Below are 17190 nucleotides of genomic sequence, written 5' to 3'. Positions count from 1 at the left end.
TTAATGGAGATGCAAAGCAAGTGTTAAATTTTGCACTCCCATGCTCCCGGTGTTGGGGTTTTTTTTTGACTAATTAATGTCTGGGAAGTTTCTGCCAGATGGTGTTCTTTCCAGCATTAATTTCCAGTATATTGGTTAAAATCAGGGTGATAATGACAGTGCATTTGAGAGGAAACCCTGTGCTCCTGCCAGCGAGAGCTCAGCAAACACAGTCTCATTGTCTAGTGTGTTCTAGGGAGTAAACCAATTGCCAGGGTATGATATAATACCAGACTTTGCCTAGTCCTGGGTCTTTCTTCCCTCTGCTATTACAAAATGGTTATGCCTTGTCCTGGGAAGGAATCATTAAGCTTTGTTGCCATTTCTACTTTTTCCTCATGTTTTAGTTGCAGAATATATTAAGGACCATTATTAGCATGATATGGTTTTTAACAGCCCTTTCTAATAATCCATTATGGCCAAGAAAACTCCACCTTAGTCACTGCGGGGCAGAAAATTGCCCTGTTAGCAACCTTAGGTGGGTGAGGCTGTGTTCCCTGCTTCCTCAGGTCCGAGAGCCTGCTGGAGTGACTGAGCCTCAGCCTTGTGTCACAGACGGGAATCAGCCTTTAGTCTCTGGAAAACAAAAGGGAGCAAACGATAGAATCACAGAATCGTTTTGGTTGGAAAAGACCTTTGAGATCACTGAGTCCAACCATGATCTCACTCTGCCACTCTTTAGAAGCTGGCTGAAGGCTCCCTTTCCTTTGTGACCCCCAGTTCCTGAGCTTTGGAGGCTTAACCTTGCTCTGGAAGAGCTGTCAGAAGCTGAAGGGAAATCTGGTTTTGCTTCCACGTGTGCAGTCCTTTGTACCGGAGCCTTTCTTTCCCCATCGGCTGTCACAGACAGCTGGAAGAGGCCTCTGAGGAGACAGGACAGGTGTGGTACAGCCCAGATTGGCACCGAGTTTGGCAGCGACGAGAAGGCAGGAGGAGGGAGGTGTGTGGGTGGAAATTCAGCTGCGGTGTGGCTGGCCACAGGCGGATGCGTCGGGCATTGGAGGGGTAGTGGAGGGGCATGGCCCAAGACGCAGGTGGAGCGGGACCTGAGCTCGTCCCCAGCCATGCCGTGGGCACTCCGTCTCAGAAGTACCCGCGGCCTGGCGCTGGGCTCCATCCTCAGCCGGCTCTCCGCGGGCCGCCGCCCTGCCCGCGGGGTGGGGAGGGTGCAGGCAGCAGCCGGGGCGCTGCGGTGTTAAGCAGCTTGCGCGCTGCTTACCGGCGATCCCGTCTCCCCACCTCCGCGGTGCTGTCCTCTCTTGTCCCCACCCCAACCATCTTCACTTCTCCTCCCGCAGCTCCCGGGGCGGCGGCGGCGAAGGCGGAGGCGGAGGAGGCCGCCGGTGATGGACGCGTCCGGCAGATAGCGCCGCCATGAGCCAGCCGCCGGCAGGGGGCGCCGCCGCGGAGCCTCGCCTGCACCCCGAGGGCAGCAGCGGCCGGAAGCCGCCGCCGCCACCGCCGCCGCGCGCCGCCTCCCCGGCCCGCGCCCGCGACCCCGCCCAGCGCCCGCCGCCCGCCAGCGCCCCCCGCGCCGCGCCCGCCGCCGCCAAGGCCGCCCCGAGCCGCCCGGCCCCGGGCCAGGGCCCCAGAGCCGCCCGCGGCCGCGCCGCTGACAAGGCACCGCGCGGCGTGGCGCCTGCGGGAGCTGTCCAGCCCGGCGCCGGTGCTGAACCGCCGCCCGCCGCTGCCGCAAAAGCAGCTGCCGAGGAGTCGCCGCCGCTGCGCGCCGCCGAGCCCGCCGAGGAGGCGCCCCCTGCAGGAGGCGGCGGCGGCGGCGGAGGGGAGCGGGAGGGGGCGGGGGCGCCGCAGCCGCCGCCGCCCAAGCAGTGGCGGGGGAGAGCGGGGCGGTCTCCGCTGAAGGGCGCGGGGGAGGCGGCCCCGGCGCCTCCATCTTCCTCGGGCGCAGGGAAGGGCCGCGGGGCGGCGGGCGGCGGTGGGTACTGGAAGGAGGGATGCCTGCAGAGCGAGCTCATCCAGTTCCACCTTAGGAAGGGGCTGGCGGCGGCAGCCCAAATGCAAACCAAGGGCAGCAACCACAGCAGCAGCGGCAGCGCTTCCTCCGCCGCCTTCTCCTCCTCCGCGGCCGCCGCCCCGGTCGAGCCTCCCTCGGCCGCCTCCGCCTCCTCGCCCTCTGCCATGGCGGCGGCCGGGGCGGAGGGGCTGCGGCAGGAGGAGGCGGGCGGCGGCGGCAGGAGTGGCACCCCCGAGGGCTCCCTGAGCCCGCAGCTGCAGGAGGAGATGCAGGAAGAGATGGAGAAGCTGCGGGAGGAAAACGAGACCCTCAAGGTAAGGGGCTGGGGCGGCGGGGGCAGCAGGAGGGGGTAGCCGGGGTGGGGGAACAGGGGCCGGGCCACCTCCCACCCCCACGCCCGGGCGGTGGCTTCCCCGAAGCCCTCTTCCGCGGCTCTCTCGCTGGAGGCCGGGTTAGGATATCCGTATGATGGAGGTGCGGGCAGGGACACTTGCTTCAGTGCGGAGCTTTTAATGAGCTGGGTGGTAGTGGCCCTGCGGGGAGGAGCTCCATTTTAGCAGCTTTCTCCTATGCGTGCTGATATTTGTGCTTCTGACCCACCTGTTGCATCCCTGTCCCCTCGTTGCCCCCACTGCCAGAACGAGATAGATGAGCTGAGGACGGAGATGGACGAGATGAGGGACAGTTTCTTCGAGGAGGACGCTTGTCAGCTCCAAGAGATGCGGCATGAGCTGGAGCGAGCCAACAAGAACTGCCGGATCCTCCAGTACCGCCTGCGCAAGGCCGAGCGCAAGAGGCTGCGCTACGCCCAGACCGGCGAGATCGACGGCGAGCTCCTGCGCAGCATGGAGCAGGACCTCAAGGTATGCGCCTGGGCAGGTGCCGGGCAGGCAGAGCCTCAGACCCGCGCCTGGCTGTGCACTTGGTCCTCATGCATCACGGAGTGGCTTGAGCTAGACAGGACCTTAGAGACCATCTGGAAAGCTACCTGGCAGAAAACGATCCAGGGGTGCTGGTGTACAGCCAGCTGAACATGAGCTGGCTGAACATGAGCTAGCAGCATCCTGGCCTCTAACAGAAATAGTGTGGCCAGCAGGACCAGAGAAGTGATTGTTGCCTTATACTCAGTATCAGTGAGGCCACACCTTGAGTACTGTGTTTAGTTTAAGGGTCCTCACAAGAAGAAAGACAAGGGCAACAAAGCTGTTGAAGGCTTTGGAACGCCAGCTGTGAACAGTGTATTACTACTTGAGTGCATTATGGGGCAGGGGGAAAAGATTTTGTGTTCAATTCTGGGCCCCCCAGTTTAGGTGTGTTCAGTTCTGGGCCTCCCAGTTCAGGAGGGACATTGAGATGCTTGAGCGTGTCCAGAGAAGGGCAACGAGGCTGAGGAGAGGCCTTGAGCACAGCCCTACGAGGAGAGGCTGAGGGAGCTGGGAATGGTTAGCCTGGAGAAGAGGAGGCTCAGGGCAGACCTTATTGCTGTCTGCAACTACCTGAGGGGTGGTTGTGGCCAGGAGGAGGTTGCTCTCTTCTCTCAGGTGGCCAGCACCAGAACAAGAGGACACAGCCTCAGGCTGTGCCAGGGGAAATTTAGGCTGGAGGTGAGGAGAAAGTTCTTCCCTGAGAGAGTCATTGGACACTGGAATGGGCTGCCCGGGGAGGTGGTGGAGTCGCCATCCCTGGAGCTGTTCAAGGCAGGACTGGACGTGGCACTTGGTGCCATGGTCTGGCCTTGAGCTCTGTGGTAAAGGGTTGGACTTGATGATCTGTGAGGTCTCTTCCAACCTTGGTGATACTGTGACACTGTGATACTGTGATTTGAAGGAGCACAGAGAGACAGTGCTGATTGGTTGTTTAGCATGGAGAAGACTGAGGGGAGTCCTTATTGCTCTCTACAACTACCTGAAAGGAGGTTGTAGCAAGGTGGAGATTGGTCTCCCTAGTATCATGTGATGGAACGAGAGAAAATGGCCTTAGGTTGCACCAGGGGAGGTTTAGATTGGGTATCAGAAAAAAATGTCTTTACTGAAAGAGCATTGGAACAGGTTGCCAGGGAAGTGGTGGAGTCACTGTCCCTGGAGGGGTTAAAAAATGTTGTAGACATGACACTTGGGGATGAGATTTAATGGTTATGGTAGCGTTGACAGTTGGACTTGATGATCTTAGAGGTCTTTTCCAACCTTAACAATGCTATGCTATGATTTCTGTCATCTAGTTCCAACCCTCCTGCCACGGGCAGGGACAGCTTCCACTAGACCAGTCTGTTCAAAGGCTCATCCATCCTGGGCTTAAAACAATTCCAGGGAGGAGGTGTCCACAACTTCTCTGGGTAACCCATTCCAGTGCCTCGTCACCATCACAGTGAAGAACTGCTTCCTAATCTAAATCTGAACCTAAATCTAATTCTGAACCAAAATCTAATCTAAATCTAAATCTGCCCTGTCTCTAGTTACAAGAAATTCCCCCTCTTCCTGTCACTGCAAGCTGTTCCAAAGAGTCCCTAATGCAACAGAAATCCAGGAGGGAGTCACAGGCTTCAGGCAGCTGCTTTCTGTGAAGCTTGGCTGTCCATGTTCACTGTTCTGGAGCGTGTTTGTCTTCTAGTCCTTATTACAGAACTGTGGAATGTCTTGAGTTGAAAGGGACCTCAAAGTTCATCTAGTTCCAATCCCCTTCCCATGGGCTGGGACAGCTCCCACTAGAACAGGTTGCTCAAGGTCTCATCCAGCCTGGCCTTGGATGTCTCCAGGAGGGGCACATCCATGACCTCCCTGGGCAACCTGTTCCAGTGTCTCACCACTCTCACTGTCAAGAATTTCTTCCCAATCTCCCTGCTCTCTTCCAGCTCAAGGCCATTGTTGCTCATCCTGTCACTCCCAGCCCTTGTCAGTAGTCCCTCCCCAGCTCTCCTGTAGCCCCCTTCAGGTGCTGGCAGGCTGCTCTAAGGTCTCTCTGCAGCCTTCTGCAGGCTGAACCAGTAAGAGATGCTTTTTCACCATCTGCGTGCCCAGCTCCTGGCACACTCAGACCTGAGTGCTGATCCTATACGTATTGGGGATGAATTACAACAACTTGGCATCAGAGGCTGAGGGGAAGTGGGTCAGGGATGCTGCAAGCAGACAGAGCTAGGAGCTTCTTAGGATATCTCCTGGTTTGTAGCCTACATCCTTACAAAAACCCTCATAAAAAGTCCCTGCTCTCCACCATGTAGGCCCATTCAGATACTGGACTCAGGTGTTGCCATCTTTTCTGCCATGGAGGTGTTCAAGGCTAGGTTGGATGAGGCCTTGAGCAACCTGTTCTGGTGGGAGGTGTCCCTGCCTATGACAGGGTGTTTGAACTGGGTGAGCTTTGAGGTCCCTTCCAACCTAAACCATTCTATGGTTCTATATCCTCTGCATCCAGTGCAGCTCGTGGAGTAGCAGTGGCCAAGCACGCCATGGCCCTTCAGGGCTTAGTCTGGTTGGCAGCAGCTTTAGTCCAGTCAGTTTTGGTAAAGTTGTTGTGCAAGAGGTGGCTCAAGCAAGTATAAGTGAGGCTCTAGAGATTGGGGACCTAAAACGTGCCCTACCACTGCAAAATTAAACCAACCTCACCAGATAGTCCTTGTGACTTTAAGAGGATTACAGTTCTCTTCAGTCAAGGTTTCAGGGAGCTGCCAGGTTGAATACTGGCAGAATCACAACACAAAATCCTGTCTCCACTGATGTCAGCAACAAAACTGCTGTTTTCAGGGTTTCTGCAAATCCTGAAGCTGGGATTTTCCACATCCTCCTGAAACCACAGACACAAGCCATCAGATTTCAATGTGTAGTCAACGGTAGTCCATCCATAACATCGAAATGAACTGTTGTTGGGGAGGAGTTTAAGTCCTCATTTAAAGATTACCATTGGTAAAATGTCCATCATCTCCCTTCTAGGTTGGTCCAGTTATAGGCAAACAAGCCACTTTCTTCTACTAGTTGGAAGTTGTTTAGTTTCTGCTTCCATCCATCACATTCTTACTGAATCAGGATTCCTATGTCCTGCCATTTCCCATGGAAGCACAGACCTCTGGATAGCAGATGTGAGCTCACTGACCACACTTCAGCATGGGGCTCTAGTTACCTGGGACTCACTGGATTCTGTGGGTGCAGTTGAAAATGCTCCTTTAATACATGGTCAGGAACAAATTTCCAGGCCTGGTTTACAGCCTTGGATCATCTCTTCTGAACATTTTCCAGTGTGTCATCATTCTTATTAAAATATGGGAACCAGTCCAAGACATCTTCTAGTCATTTGCTCACTAATGCCATCTAAAATGCTAATGCTCCTCTCTTGATTTCTGTTTGATAAGTCTTCTTTGTCCATAGTCTTCTCCCTGGTGTCAAGTGATGGAGTAAGAGCAAATTCCTGTTAAGGAAGGGTTTGGATTGGGTACTGGGAACAATGTCTTTGCTGCAAGAATGGTCAGGGATTGGAGTAGACCACCCAGGGAGGTGGTAGAGTCCCCATCCTTGGAGGTGTTCAAGAAATGGTTGAACATGGCTTTCAGGGACACAGTTCAATGGCCAAGGTGGTCTTGGGTTGATGCTTGGACTGGATAATCTTAGAGGTCTTTTGAAACCCCTCATTGGCTGTTGTGGCTGTGACAGTTCTCCAAGTGCAGCTGTCCACGTGGCTCTTGACAAAATGGTCTTCTTGGTCAGAAGCAGCAAACCAAGCCCTTCCTCAGGGGAGTTTCTAACTGAAACAAGAGAAGCAGCAAACCAAGCCCTTCCTCAGGGGAGTTTCTAACTGAAACAAGAGATCTTTGCCACACTCAGAATGCTGCTTTAGGTGAATAGCTGATTTATTGCAGGCAGAATTTGAAGGTGAACCTTCCAGCCCCAAGTCAGTATTGTGATTCCAGCTTCTAGAGCTGATTTTGTTGTTGGCTCAGTGTTACTTGATGTTAGCAAGTGTGCAGGGCTTGGGGGGAACTTGTTAGGGCATCTCTGGCAAGGTGCTTGCATGCGCTATAGGAGGTAGCAGCTGAGAGTTTAGATTGAGCTAGACAAAGGCCTCATTTCAATGATGTTTTCTCCCACATCTTTCCCCATAACCATATGAGTGGTTCCTTGGACAAGGAAGAGTGTTTTTGCAGAGTGTTCCCACAGATGATGAAGGTGTTCTGCTCTGGAGTAGAGATACATGTCTAATGCCAGATTACTACCTAATTAAATGCTGGGTGCTGGCTACCCATAATTGTAACTTGTCTACACTTCTCTGGGCTGTTCCCAAGTCCACTTCTGGGGAATTTCTATGCAAAATGGCCTCAAGCTGTGCCAGGAGAGGTTTAGGTTGGATATTAGGGCAGATTTCTTTCCTGCAAGAGTGGTCAGGCATTGGAACAGGCTGCCCAGGGAGGTGATGGAGTCCCCATCCCTAGAGGTGTTCAGGAAGTGTGTGGACATGGCCCTTTGGGATATGGTTTAATTGCCATGGTGGTGTTGGGTTGCTGATTGGACTCAGGGATCTTAGAAGGCTTTTCCAGCCTTTGTGAGCCTACAATTCTGTGCAAATCATGTTCATTTTTCAGGGGTGAAATAAATATTAGGAGGCTCAATCCTTCAGAGATGCAGTGGTGCATTTGGCTGTATTCAAATGCACCTTGCATAAGCGAGTGCCTGATCTAGAATGCTCTCTGCCACTTCCCTGCATTAATTGCTGCTCCTCCAAATTTTATGTTGAAAGCCCCACTCCCAGTAATGATCTTGTTACTTGGCTGTGTTTACTGCTGCAGCCTCTATCTGTGGGCTGAGGACAGCTTCTGATAGGATGCTGTTGAAAATCTGTCCCCCATGATTTCCCATTTCCTTTGCTTGGGCAACCAGATGAGCAGTTTAATACTGAGCGTAGGCAAAGGCATCAAGCTGCAGCCCCGTGGTGTGATTCTCAGCTCATCCTGCAGTCTCTTTGGAGCGTGGTTATAATTGAAATTCCCCTCCACTCTCTCTTTCTGTGAGGCATTCTGTGTCTTGAGTGCTGCCTGTGTGGTGGGGGGAGGTTACTGAATGATTCTGGGCTACACTGCAGCGTTGTATCTGGAGCTCACACACTGGGTTTCTTGTCAGGAGAGGCTGAGTCACTAGCTGCTGCTGTTTGCTGAGGTTGGATCCTTCTAGATTGCTTACTTACTGTCAGGTTTTTTTTCCTTTAGACTTTTAGTGTGTCAAACAGAGCTCTTTGACATAGTAACATCAAGATGGGGCTAGTGAAAGCCATAGAGGAAATCTCTCTGAGCTCCCCCAGCTAATGCTAAGAAGGATTAATTAGACTTTCCCATGTTCTAAAAAAAGCAGGAAATGAGGCTTTTCTTACTCTGTATCTACATCACCAGCATGGCAGTAATTAGTGTGTCTTTAAGTATGTTTGATGCATGATTATGGCTCCTCATGGTTTCCCGGCACACAATGCAGGTGGCTTGAATGGCAAAATTCTCATTGTTTTCCATGAAGAAGGGAAGTGTTGGTGTGTGCCTTTGAGCTCTGCTCATGTCAGAATGCATTAAAAACCCCAAAGAGCTTAGTGCTCATCTTCACTTAGCTTATTGGACATCATTAGAGCAACAGAGAAGACTGAGAAGAGATCTTAGTAATGTCTATAAATATCTGAAGGGTGGGAGTCAAAAAGAAGAGGCCAGGCTATTTTCAGTGGTTTCCTGTGTGTCCAGTTCTGGGCTCCTCCATTCAAGAGAGATATTGAGGTGATGGAAGGTGTCCAGAGAAGGGCAGCAAGGCTGGGGAGGGGCCTGGAGCAGAGCCCTGTGAGGAGAGGCTGAGGGAGCTGGGGGTGTGCAGCCTGCAGCAGAGGAGGCTCAGGGCAGACCTCACTGCTGTCTACAACTCCCTGAAGGGAGGCTGTAGCCAGGTGGGGTTGGGCTCTGCTGCCAGGCACCCAGGGATAGAACAAGGGGACACAGCCTCAAGTTGTGCCAGGGGGGGTCTAGGCTGGATGTTGTTAGGAAGTTGTTGTCAGAGAGAGTGATTGGCATTGGAATGGGCTGCCCAGGGAGGTGGTGGAGTGGCTGTGGCTGGAGGTGTTGAAGCCAAGCCTGGCTGGGGCACTTAGTGCCATGGTCTGCTTGATTGTCTGTGGCTGGGTGCTAGGTAGGACTGGCTGAGCTTCAATTTGCTTGATTCCATGGTTCTGTGATTCTGTGATCCTATGATCAAGGGGCAATAGACACAAACTGGAGCACAGGAAGTTCCACTTCAAGATGAGGAAAAACTTCTTTGCTCTGAGGATGCTGGAGCCTGGACCAAGGCTGCCCAGAGAGGCTGTGAGCTCTCCTTCTCTGGAGACTTTAAAGACTCATCAGGTCATGTTTCATGTGGCCAGCTCCAGTTGATCCTTCCTTGGCAGGGAGGCTGGACTCAATGATCTCTGGAGGTCCCTTCCAACCCCACACCACTCTATAATTCTATTTCTCTTTCTTCCTGTCTCCTTACATACAGCTTACATGAAAACATCCAGAATTAACCTTTTGATGGTTGCTTAGGCACTGAGCACTGCAGCAGCAATTCTTGGCTTTAATCTTTCCTTTGAAATCTCCATTTCATTTAGGTGGCAAAAGATGTGTCAGTGAGACTTCATCATGAGCTTGAAAACGTGGAAGAGAAACGTACCATAACAGAAGATGAAAATGAAAAGCTAAGACAGCAGCTTATAGAAGTGGAAATTGCCAAGCAAGCCCTACAGAATGAGCTGGAAAAGATGAAGGAGGTTGGTGTTGCTATTTACTTCTACTCAAAGCATTGGAAGCTTGCAAATTCTTACTGCTGAACTAACTGGTTTTCCTTCTAGAGCTTAATCATGGGGGTGCAAGGTATGTCAGGCAAAAGTTGATGTTTCCATAGAGTGTTGAAGTGCAGCTTGGTGATTGGGAAGCTGAGAAGAATCTGAAGGAGATTCAGTGTTTCCTAAGCAAAACAGAAGCCAAACTGTGGCTTTGTTTTTCCTGTGGAAGGAGGGAGGATGTGGAACTGATGGTAACAGTTTGGAGGCTTTGAGATATTGTACTTATATTAAAGTACAGGCATTGACACAGGCTGCTCAGGGAGGTGGTGAGGTCACCATCCCTGGAGGTGTTCAAGAAACATGTAGACATGGCCCTCTGGGATGTGGTTTAATGGCCATGGTGATGTTGGGTTGATGGTTGGACTGGATGGTCTTAGAGGTCTCTTCAACAGAAACAATTCATAGAGTCATGGAATGGTTTGGGTTGGAAGGGACCTTAAAGATCATCCCTGACACTGGCAGGGACACATCCCACTAGATCAGGTTGCTCAAGGCCTTGCTCAACCTGGCCTTGAACACTTCCAGGCAGGAGGCATCCCTAGCCTCCCTGGGCAACCTGTGCTAGTGTCTCACTACCCTTGCTGGAATAAAACTTCTTCCTCATATCCTATGATCATGAAAACTGTCTTGAGAGAAGGTGCAGGCAGGTATCTGAGACTAAGAGCTGAAGGGAATTTCTTTCTACTCTCCAGTCTCAGTCTCCCCTCTTCCAGCTCAAATCTGTTGGCCCTCGTCCTGTCACTCCCAGCCCTTGTCAGAAGTCTCTCCCCAAATCTTCTGTAGCCCCCATCACGTACTGGAAGGCTGCTCTAATGTTTCCCTAGAGCCTTGTCTTCTCCAGGCTGAACATCCCCAATTCTCTCAGCCTGTCCCCATAGTGGAGGTGCTGCAGTACTCTGATCAGCTTCATAGCCTCCTCTGGACCTGCTCCAGCAGTTCAATGTCCTTTTTTATGCTGGACATTGAACTGTTGGGTTCTATATTTGCAGGAAGAGTGCTGCAGGGAGTCAGAGGCTTTGCAGATGGAATTCCCCACGTTTTTCCAAGGACCAGTGTTTCTCCCTTGCTGGCTACTCCTAGGGACAAGCAAACAGTGAGACTGGGGATCCAGCCACTTCTTGTTCAGTCATGCTCTTTGGAGTGCTGGGAATTGAGAGATTCCACCTGGCCTTTCAATCTGAGCATGATTTGAGCATTTTATCTAATTCATCTTCAAAATGACTCCATTTGCTGTTGGAGAGATGCAAGGTGTTGTGCTATTAAGGAAGCAGAAAATTGTGCTCCAGCAGTAATAGCCTGGCTGTCAGAGATAACAAAGCATGCAGTAAAAAGAGAAACTGTTGACTAAGGGTAAGAAAACTCAGATGGGAGAAACAGCTCTCCAGTATTTAAAATTCAATGAATAGCACCAATATCACTTTTAGTGCTGTTCCCTAGCAGGAGTGCCAGTGATTTGGTCCAAAGCAGAAGTGATGTATTTCAGTTGCTAAGAAAGGCAGAGAATTTTCAGCTCCATGGTAAGTTACAGGGTTTTTAGGAACTTACTTTAGTGCTTACTTTAAACGATGTAGTATTCATAGAATCGTAGAACCAACCAGGTTGGAAGAGAGCTCCAAGCTCATCTGATCCAACCTAGCACCCAGCCCTGGCCAATCAACCAGACCATGGCACTAAGTGCCCCAGCCAGGCTTTTCTTGAACACCTCCAGAGATGGTGACTCCACCACCTCCCTGGGCAGCCCATTCCAATGCCAATCACTCTCTCGGTGAAGAACTTCCTTCTAATACCCTCCCCAGCCTTGCTGCCCTTCTCTCAACACCTTCCAGCACCTCAACATCTCTCTTCAATTGAGGGGCCCAGAACTGGACACAGCACTCAAGGTGTGGCCTGAGCAGTGCTGAGCACAGAGGCACAAGAACCTCCCTTGTCCTTCTGCCCACACTGCTCCTGAGCCAGCCCAGGATGCCATTGGCTCTGCTGCCCACCTGGGCACTGCTGCTTCCTCTGCAGCTCCTCTCTCCCAGCACCCTTAGCTCCCTGTCTGCCTGGCTGCTCTCAGCCACTTTGCCCCCATCCTGTGTTGCTGCTTGGGGTTGTTGTGGCCAAAGTGTAGAACCCTGCACTTGGCCTTGCTCAGTCTCATCCCATTGGCCTCTGCCCACCCACCCAGCCTGGCCAGGTCCCTCTGCAAGGCTCTGCTACCCTCCAACAGCTCCACAGCTGCTCCTAGCTTGGTGTCCTCTGCAAACTCACTGATGCTGGGCTCAATCCCCTGGTCCAGATGATCAGTAGAGGTACTGGCAGAAGCTGAGTGGCAGATGTGCTAACAGAGGATGAACAGGTGGTGTGGGTTTTTTTTTTTCCATTTTCCACTGCTTTTCTAGATAATTACAGATTTGAAATGGGCACAGAATCTGAACCTTAGACAGCTTCCTTCTCCTCTGTCAGAGGCTTTTGTCTTCTGTTTGATTTCACTCTGGTTTCTGCCCCAAACATGAGAGACATGAACCTGCTGGAGTGGGTCCAGAGAAGGGCATGAAGGTGATCAGAGGACTGGAGAACCACTCCTGTGGAAACAGGCTGGGGGAGTATCAGCTGCTCAGCCTGGAGAAGAGAAGGCTCCAGGGAGACCTTAGAGCTGCATTTTGATATCTGAAGGGGACCTACAGGAAAGCTGGGGAGGGGCAGGTTAGATGGGTTTGTAGTGATAGGATAAGGGGCAGTGGTTTGGAACTAGAGCAGGGTAGATTTAGGTTGGACATCAGGAGAAAGCTCTTCACAACGAGAACTAACATACTGGAACAGGTTGCCAATTGCCAAGGGATGTGGTTAAGGCCATTCAATATCAAGACATTCAATATCAGACTTGATGTTGTCCTGGGCAGCTTGATCTAGTTGGAAGTGTCCCTTGCTCACTGCAAGGGGTTTGGACAAGATGACCTTTGAGGGTCCCTTCCAACATGATACAGTCTGTGAATCAAATAAAACTCAGTTTCTGGGCCACTGTGTTTCTGAGAACAGGATCTTTCACTAATTATCCTTACAGCCCGTTGTGAAGCTTGGCTTTTTGTTATTCTTGTCCATTTAGACTCTGCTTGCTTCTAGATTCCCGTGTGTGGATCCTTTCCTCCTGCCCTCTGATAGGTTGTAGCACCACTGTAGGCTTTTTTTACCTTCTTTCTTCTTAGGCATCTTCTGATTACTGTGAGGTATAGTGACAGCTTAATAGCCTTTGTTCTTCAGGAGCTCTGCAGCTGTAGGAAATGAACCCAATTAAAGAGCCTCCTTTATCTCTGTCATCCGATAGTGTGGCCAGCAGGACCAGGGAGGTCATTTTGCCCCTGGACTCAGCACTTTTTAGGCCACATTTGGAGTACTGTGTCCAGTTCTTGGGCCCTCAGTTTAAGAAAGATGTTGAGTTGCTTGTAGGTGTCCAGAGAAGGGCACTAAAGCTGGTGAGAGGCTTGGAGCACAGCCCTGTGAGCAGAGGCTGGGGGTGTGCAGCCTGCAGAAGAGGAGGCTCAGGGTGGACCTCATCACTGTCTACAACTACCTGCAGGGAGATTGTAGCCAGGTGGGGTTGGTCTCTTCTCTCAGAGACAGAACAAGAGGACACAGCCTCAAGCTGTGCCAGGGCAGGTTCAGGCTGGATGTTAAAAAGAAGCTCTTCACAGCAAGTGAGATTGGCATTGGAATGGGCTGCCTGGGGTGGAGTTCCCATCCCTGGAGGTGTTTAAAAGGAGGCTGGATGAGTGCCATGGTTTAGTTAATTAGGAGGTGTTAGGTGATAGGTTAGACTCAGTGATCTCAGAGGTCTTATCCAGCCTGGTTAATTGTGTGATTTGGTGATCAGTAGTTGCTTTCTCCTTATCCTCATCATTCCCTCTGGCCTGCTATGCTGAGCTGTGGTTCTGTTGCTTTCATACTGGTTTCCACTTCTTTCTTTAGCTTAGGTGTCTGCCCCTTTCTGTCTTTGCTGTTGGTATCAAATGAAGAGTATGGGGACTCCAGATGAAAGTAGAGTGTCATGGTTAAGCTAGGAGCTCTTTACTATTTTCATGAAGCTGAAACAGATGGGTAATTCCCACTGGCACAAAATGAGGGCACTGAGTTAGAGAGGAAAAATGCAGCAAGGCAAAATCAGCAAGGAAAAATGCAGCAGAGTAGAGGTGGAGTGGACAAAGAGTCAGAAATACATCCTTAGATTGGATGGGAGAGGAATGCTGCCAGCCCCAGTCACTGCATGCATCATCATCATGAGGCAGGAGTTTGCATTTGTGTGTTTCAAAGAGGCTGCTGAGTCCCTTTCAGGAGCAGAGAAGGGTAGGACTTGCAGCCTATGAGGAAGCTGGAGGATGGTTGAGGAGGTGCAGGCCAGAGAAAAGCAAGTTTGAAATGAAACCAGATTTTGGTGCACTTTGCAAACCTGCTGGAAGTTGGGAGACCAATGGAAGGATGCTGGTGGAGAGTTCTCATCCTCACAGATGATAGAAGCTATGAACATGTGAATGTGAAGCAACTCTTGAGTACAAGCCCAAGCAGTCTGAAATCCATTGGATTTTTTCTGTGGCAAATACCTTTTCTTCTTCTCTGGCAATCAAAGGTTTCATGCATCTTAAATGTCATTGTCAGATAGGCATAATGCTAATTTTCTGTTTGTTTGTGGGTTCTTCTCTCTGGTCTCATGGATTTACAGCCCTTTGCCATTGCACTGCAGCCTTTAGAACCAATGGAACCTCCTGTTTAAGGGAGTTCTACTCAGCTGAGCATAGAGTTATTGGCTGGGTTGTGGTCTTCACTTAGAATCAGTCAGGGTTGGAAGGGACCACAAGGATCAGACAGTTCCAATCCCCCTGCCATGCCCAGGGACACCCTACCCTAGAGCAGGCTGCACACAGCCTCAGCCAGCCTGGCCTGAAACACAGTATCACAGTATCACAGTATCATCAGGGTTGGAAGAGACCTCACAGATCATCAAGTCCAACCCTTTACCACAGTGCCCAAGGCCAGACCATGGCACCAAGTGCCACATCCAACCTTGCCTTGAACTGCCCCAGGGACGGCGACTCCACCACCTCCCCGGGCAGCCCATTCCAGTGTCCAATGACTCTCTCAGGGAAGAACTTTCTCCTCACCTCCAGCCTAAATCTCCCCTGGCACAGCCTGAGGCTGTGTCCTCTCGTTCTGGTGCTGGCCACCTGAGAGAAGAGAGCAACCTCCTCCTGGCCACAACCTCCCCTCAGGTAGTTGCAGACAGCAATAAGGTCACCCCTGAGCCTCCTCTTCTCCAGGCTAACCAATCCCAGCTCCCTCAGCCTCTCCTCGTAGGGCTGTGCTCAAGGCCTCTCCCCAGCCTCGTCGCCCTTCTCTGGACATGCTCAAGCATCTCAATGTCCCTCCTAAACTGGGGGGCCCAGAACTGAACACAGCACTCAAGGTGTGGTCTGAGCAGTGCAGAGTACAGGGGCAGAATGACCTCCCTGCTCCTGCTGGCCACACCATTCCTGATGCAGGCCAGGATGCCACTGGCTCTCTTGGCCACCTGGGCACACTGCTGGCTCATGTTCAGGTGGGTATCAATCAGCACCCCCAGATCCCTCTCTGTCTGGCTGCTCTCAGCCACTCCGACCCCAGCCTGTATCTCTGCATGGGGTTGTTGTGACCAAAGTGCAGCACCCTGCACTTGGAGCTATTGAAGCCATCCCCTTGGACTCTGCCCATCTGTCCAGGCGGTCAAGGTCCCGCTGCAGAGCCCTTCTGCCCTCCAACTCAGTCACATCTGCCCCCAGCTTAGTGTCATCTGCAAACTTGCTGATGACTGACTCCATGCCCTCATCCAGATCCAGCCATGGGGCCTCAACCACCTCCCTGGGCAACCCCTGCCAGCCTCTCACCACTCTCCTGATCAGCAACTTACTCCTCACCTCCAGCCTCACTCTCCCCACCTCCCGCTTTGCTCCATCCCCCCCACTCCTGGCACTCCCTGACAGCCTCAAAAGTCCCTCCCCAGCTTTTCTGTAGCCCCCTTCAGATCCTGGAAGGCCACAAGAAGGTCACCTGGGAGCCTCCTCTTCTGCAGATTCAACAGCCCCAACTCTTTCAGTCTGTGCTCACAACAGAGCTGCTGCAGCCCTCTGAGCATCCTCCTGGCCCTTGATTGAGTTTAAAAGCAATGGGACACTTAATCTCCAGAGACAATGAAGCATTTTCATTTTCCAGCATAACAGTACTCAGAGTATGCAATGATTGATTTCTGTCCTTTTATGTCATCAGATGTACTGCATAAACCCAAACCTTTCATTCTCCCTGAATTCTATTGGTGTGTGTGTGCCATGAGAAGTTTAGTCTTCTTTTCTAGTGAGCAATAGCAGAGAATGATTAAAAGACTTTAAATGTTGGAGGCAAAAGTACTATCATTTTATTTTGGTTATTTTTGGTTAGGTAATCTCTAGATCAAGACCAAAACCAAAGTTTTGTCTTTGTGTTTTAAAAAGAATGTGGCAGACTTGACTGGAAACATCTCTGAAAGAGAAATGTTAGCAGATGTGTTTGCATGAAGACTAATCCAGAGTTCTGCAGTGAGCATTTGGGTGAATTATTACAGCCTTGAGAATCTATTTGTCCTTTCATACTGAGAGGTAACTGCTGACTGATTTCTTGATGTAGAGCTGCTGAAAAATGCCAACTATGATCTTTTGCATGACAAAGAGTTGTTGCTGACAGCAGCAGAAGCTTGCAAGCATCCATGGTTTGGAAGGTGTTGCAGCAAAGGATGGATTGGTCATGTTTCTTTTTCTCTCATAGAAGCAGAGAATGGATTGGGTTGGAAGGGACCTCAAAGCTCAGCCAGTTCCAACCCCCCAGCATAGGCAGGGACACCTCCCACTGGAACAGGTTGCTCAAGGCCACATCCAGCCTGGTGCTGAACACCTCCAGGGAGGTTGTGGAGCACAGAAGCACAGAATGTGATCTTTGATCACATTCTGTGCTTCTGTGCTCCACAACCTCCCTGGGCAACCTGTGCCAGTGTCTCACCCCCCTCAACCTGTGCCAGTGTCTCACCACCCTCACTGTTAAGAATTTCTTCTTCTTTTACAGTCTCAGTCTCTCCTCTTCCAGCTCAAAGCCATTGGTCCTCATCCTGTTACTCTCAGCCCTTGTCAGAAGTCCCTTCCCAGCTCTCCTGTAGCTCCTTCAGGTACTGGCAGGCTGCTCTGAGGTCTCCCTGCAGCCTTCTCCAGGCTAAACAGCTCCAACTCTCTCAGCCTATCCCCATAGGGGTGGTTCTGCAGCCCTCTGATCATCTTTGTGGCCTCATTTGGACCTGCTCCAGCAGTTCCAGGTCCCTCTTG

The 17190-nt window shown here is 51.5% G+C and overlaps 1 protein-coding gene and 1 long non-coding RNA gene across 6 annotated transcripts in view; one reads left to right on the top strand and one right to left on the bottom strand.

Moving 5' to 3' along the window:
• The window catches only part of MTCL3 (MTCL family member 3), a 65851-nt gene that overhangs the window by 1309 nt on the left and 47352 nt on the right, over positions 1 to 17190 (top strand). For 2 of the 3 annotated variants that reach the window (XM_064170361.1, XM_064170363.1), the window contains exons 2-4: positions 1338 to 2328; positions 2653 to 2877; positions 9605 to 9763. In XM_064170361.1, coding sequence (XP_064026431.1) covers positions 1414 to 2328; positions 2653 to 2877; positions 9605 to 9763 — 1299 coding nt within the window. In that variant the 5' untranslated portion in view covers positions 1338 to 1413. Of the gene's footprint in view, positions 1 to 759; positions 920 to 1337; positions 2329 to 2652; positions 2878 to 9604; positions 9764 to 17190 lie in introns of all 3 variants that reach the window. The other variant, XM_064170362.1, reaches the window with a different exon arrangement.
• On the bottom strand, positions 136 to 2774 carry LOC135189711 (uncharacterized). 3 transcript variants are annotated; one of them, XR_010308238.1, is made up of 2 exons: positions 2615 to 2774; positions 136 to 615 (listed from the first exon to the last, which is right to left on the bottom strand). It is a non-coding gene; the product is annotated as an uncharacterized LOC135189711 (long non-coding RNA). The 3 variants fall into 3 exon arrangements; XR_010308237.1 differs by lacking the exon at positions 2615 to 2774 and adding an exon at positions 1259 to 1333; XR_010308236.1 differs by lacking the exon at positions 2615 to 2774 and adding an exon at positions 783 to 1301.

The sequence above is a fragment of the Pogoniulus pusillus genome, chromosome 33 (assembly GCF_015220805.1).
Source record: "Pogoniulus pusillus isolate bPogPus1 chromosome 33, bPogPus1.pri, whole genome shotgun sequence".
NCBI classification, from domain to species: domain Eukaryota; kingdom Metazoa; phylum Chordata; class Aves; order Piciformes; family Lybiidae; genus Pogoniulus; species Pogoniulus pusillus.
The sequence above is the reverse complement of the archived record's forward strand: the minus strand, read 5'-3'. Positions and strand labels throughout refer to the sequence as shown.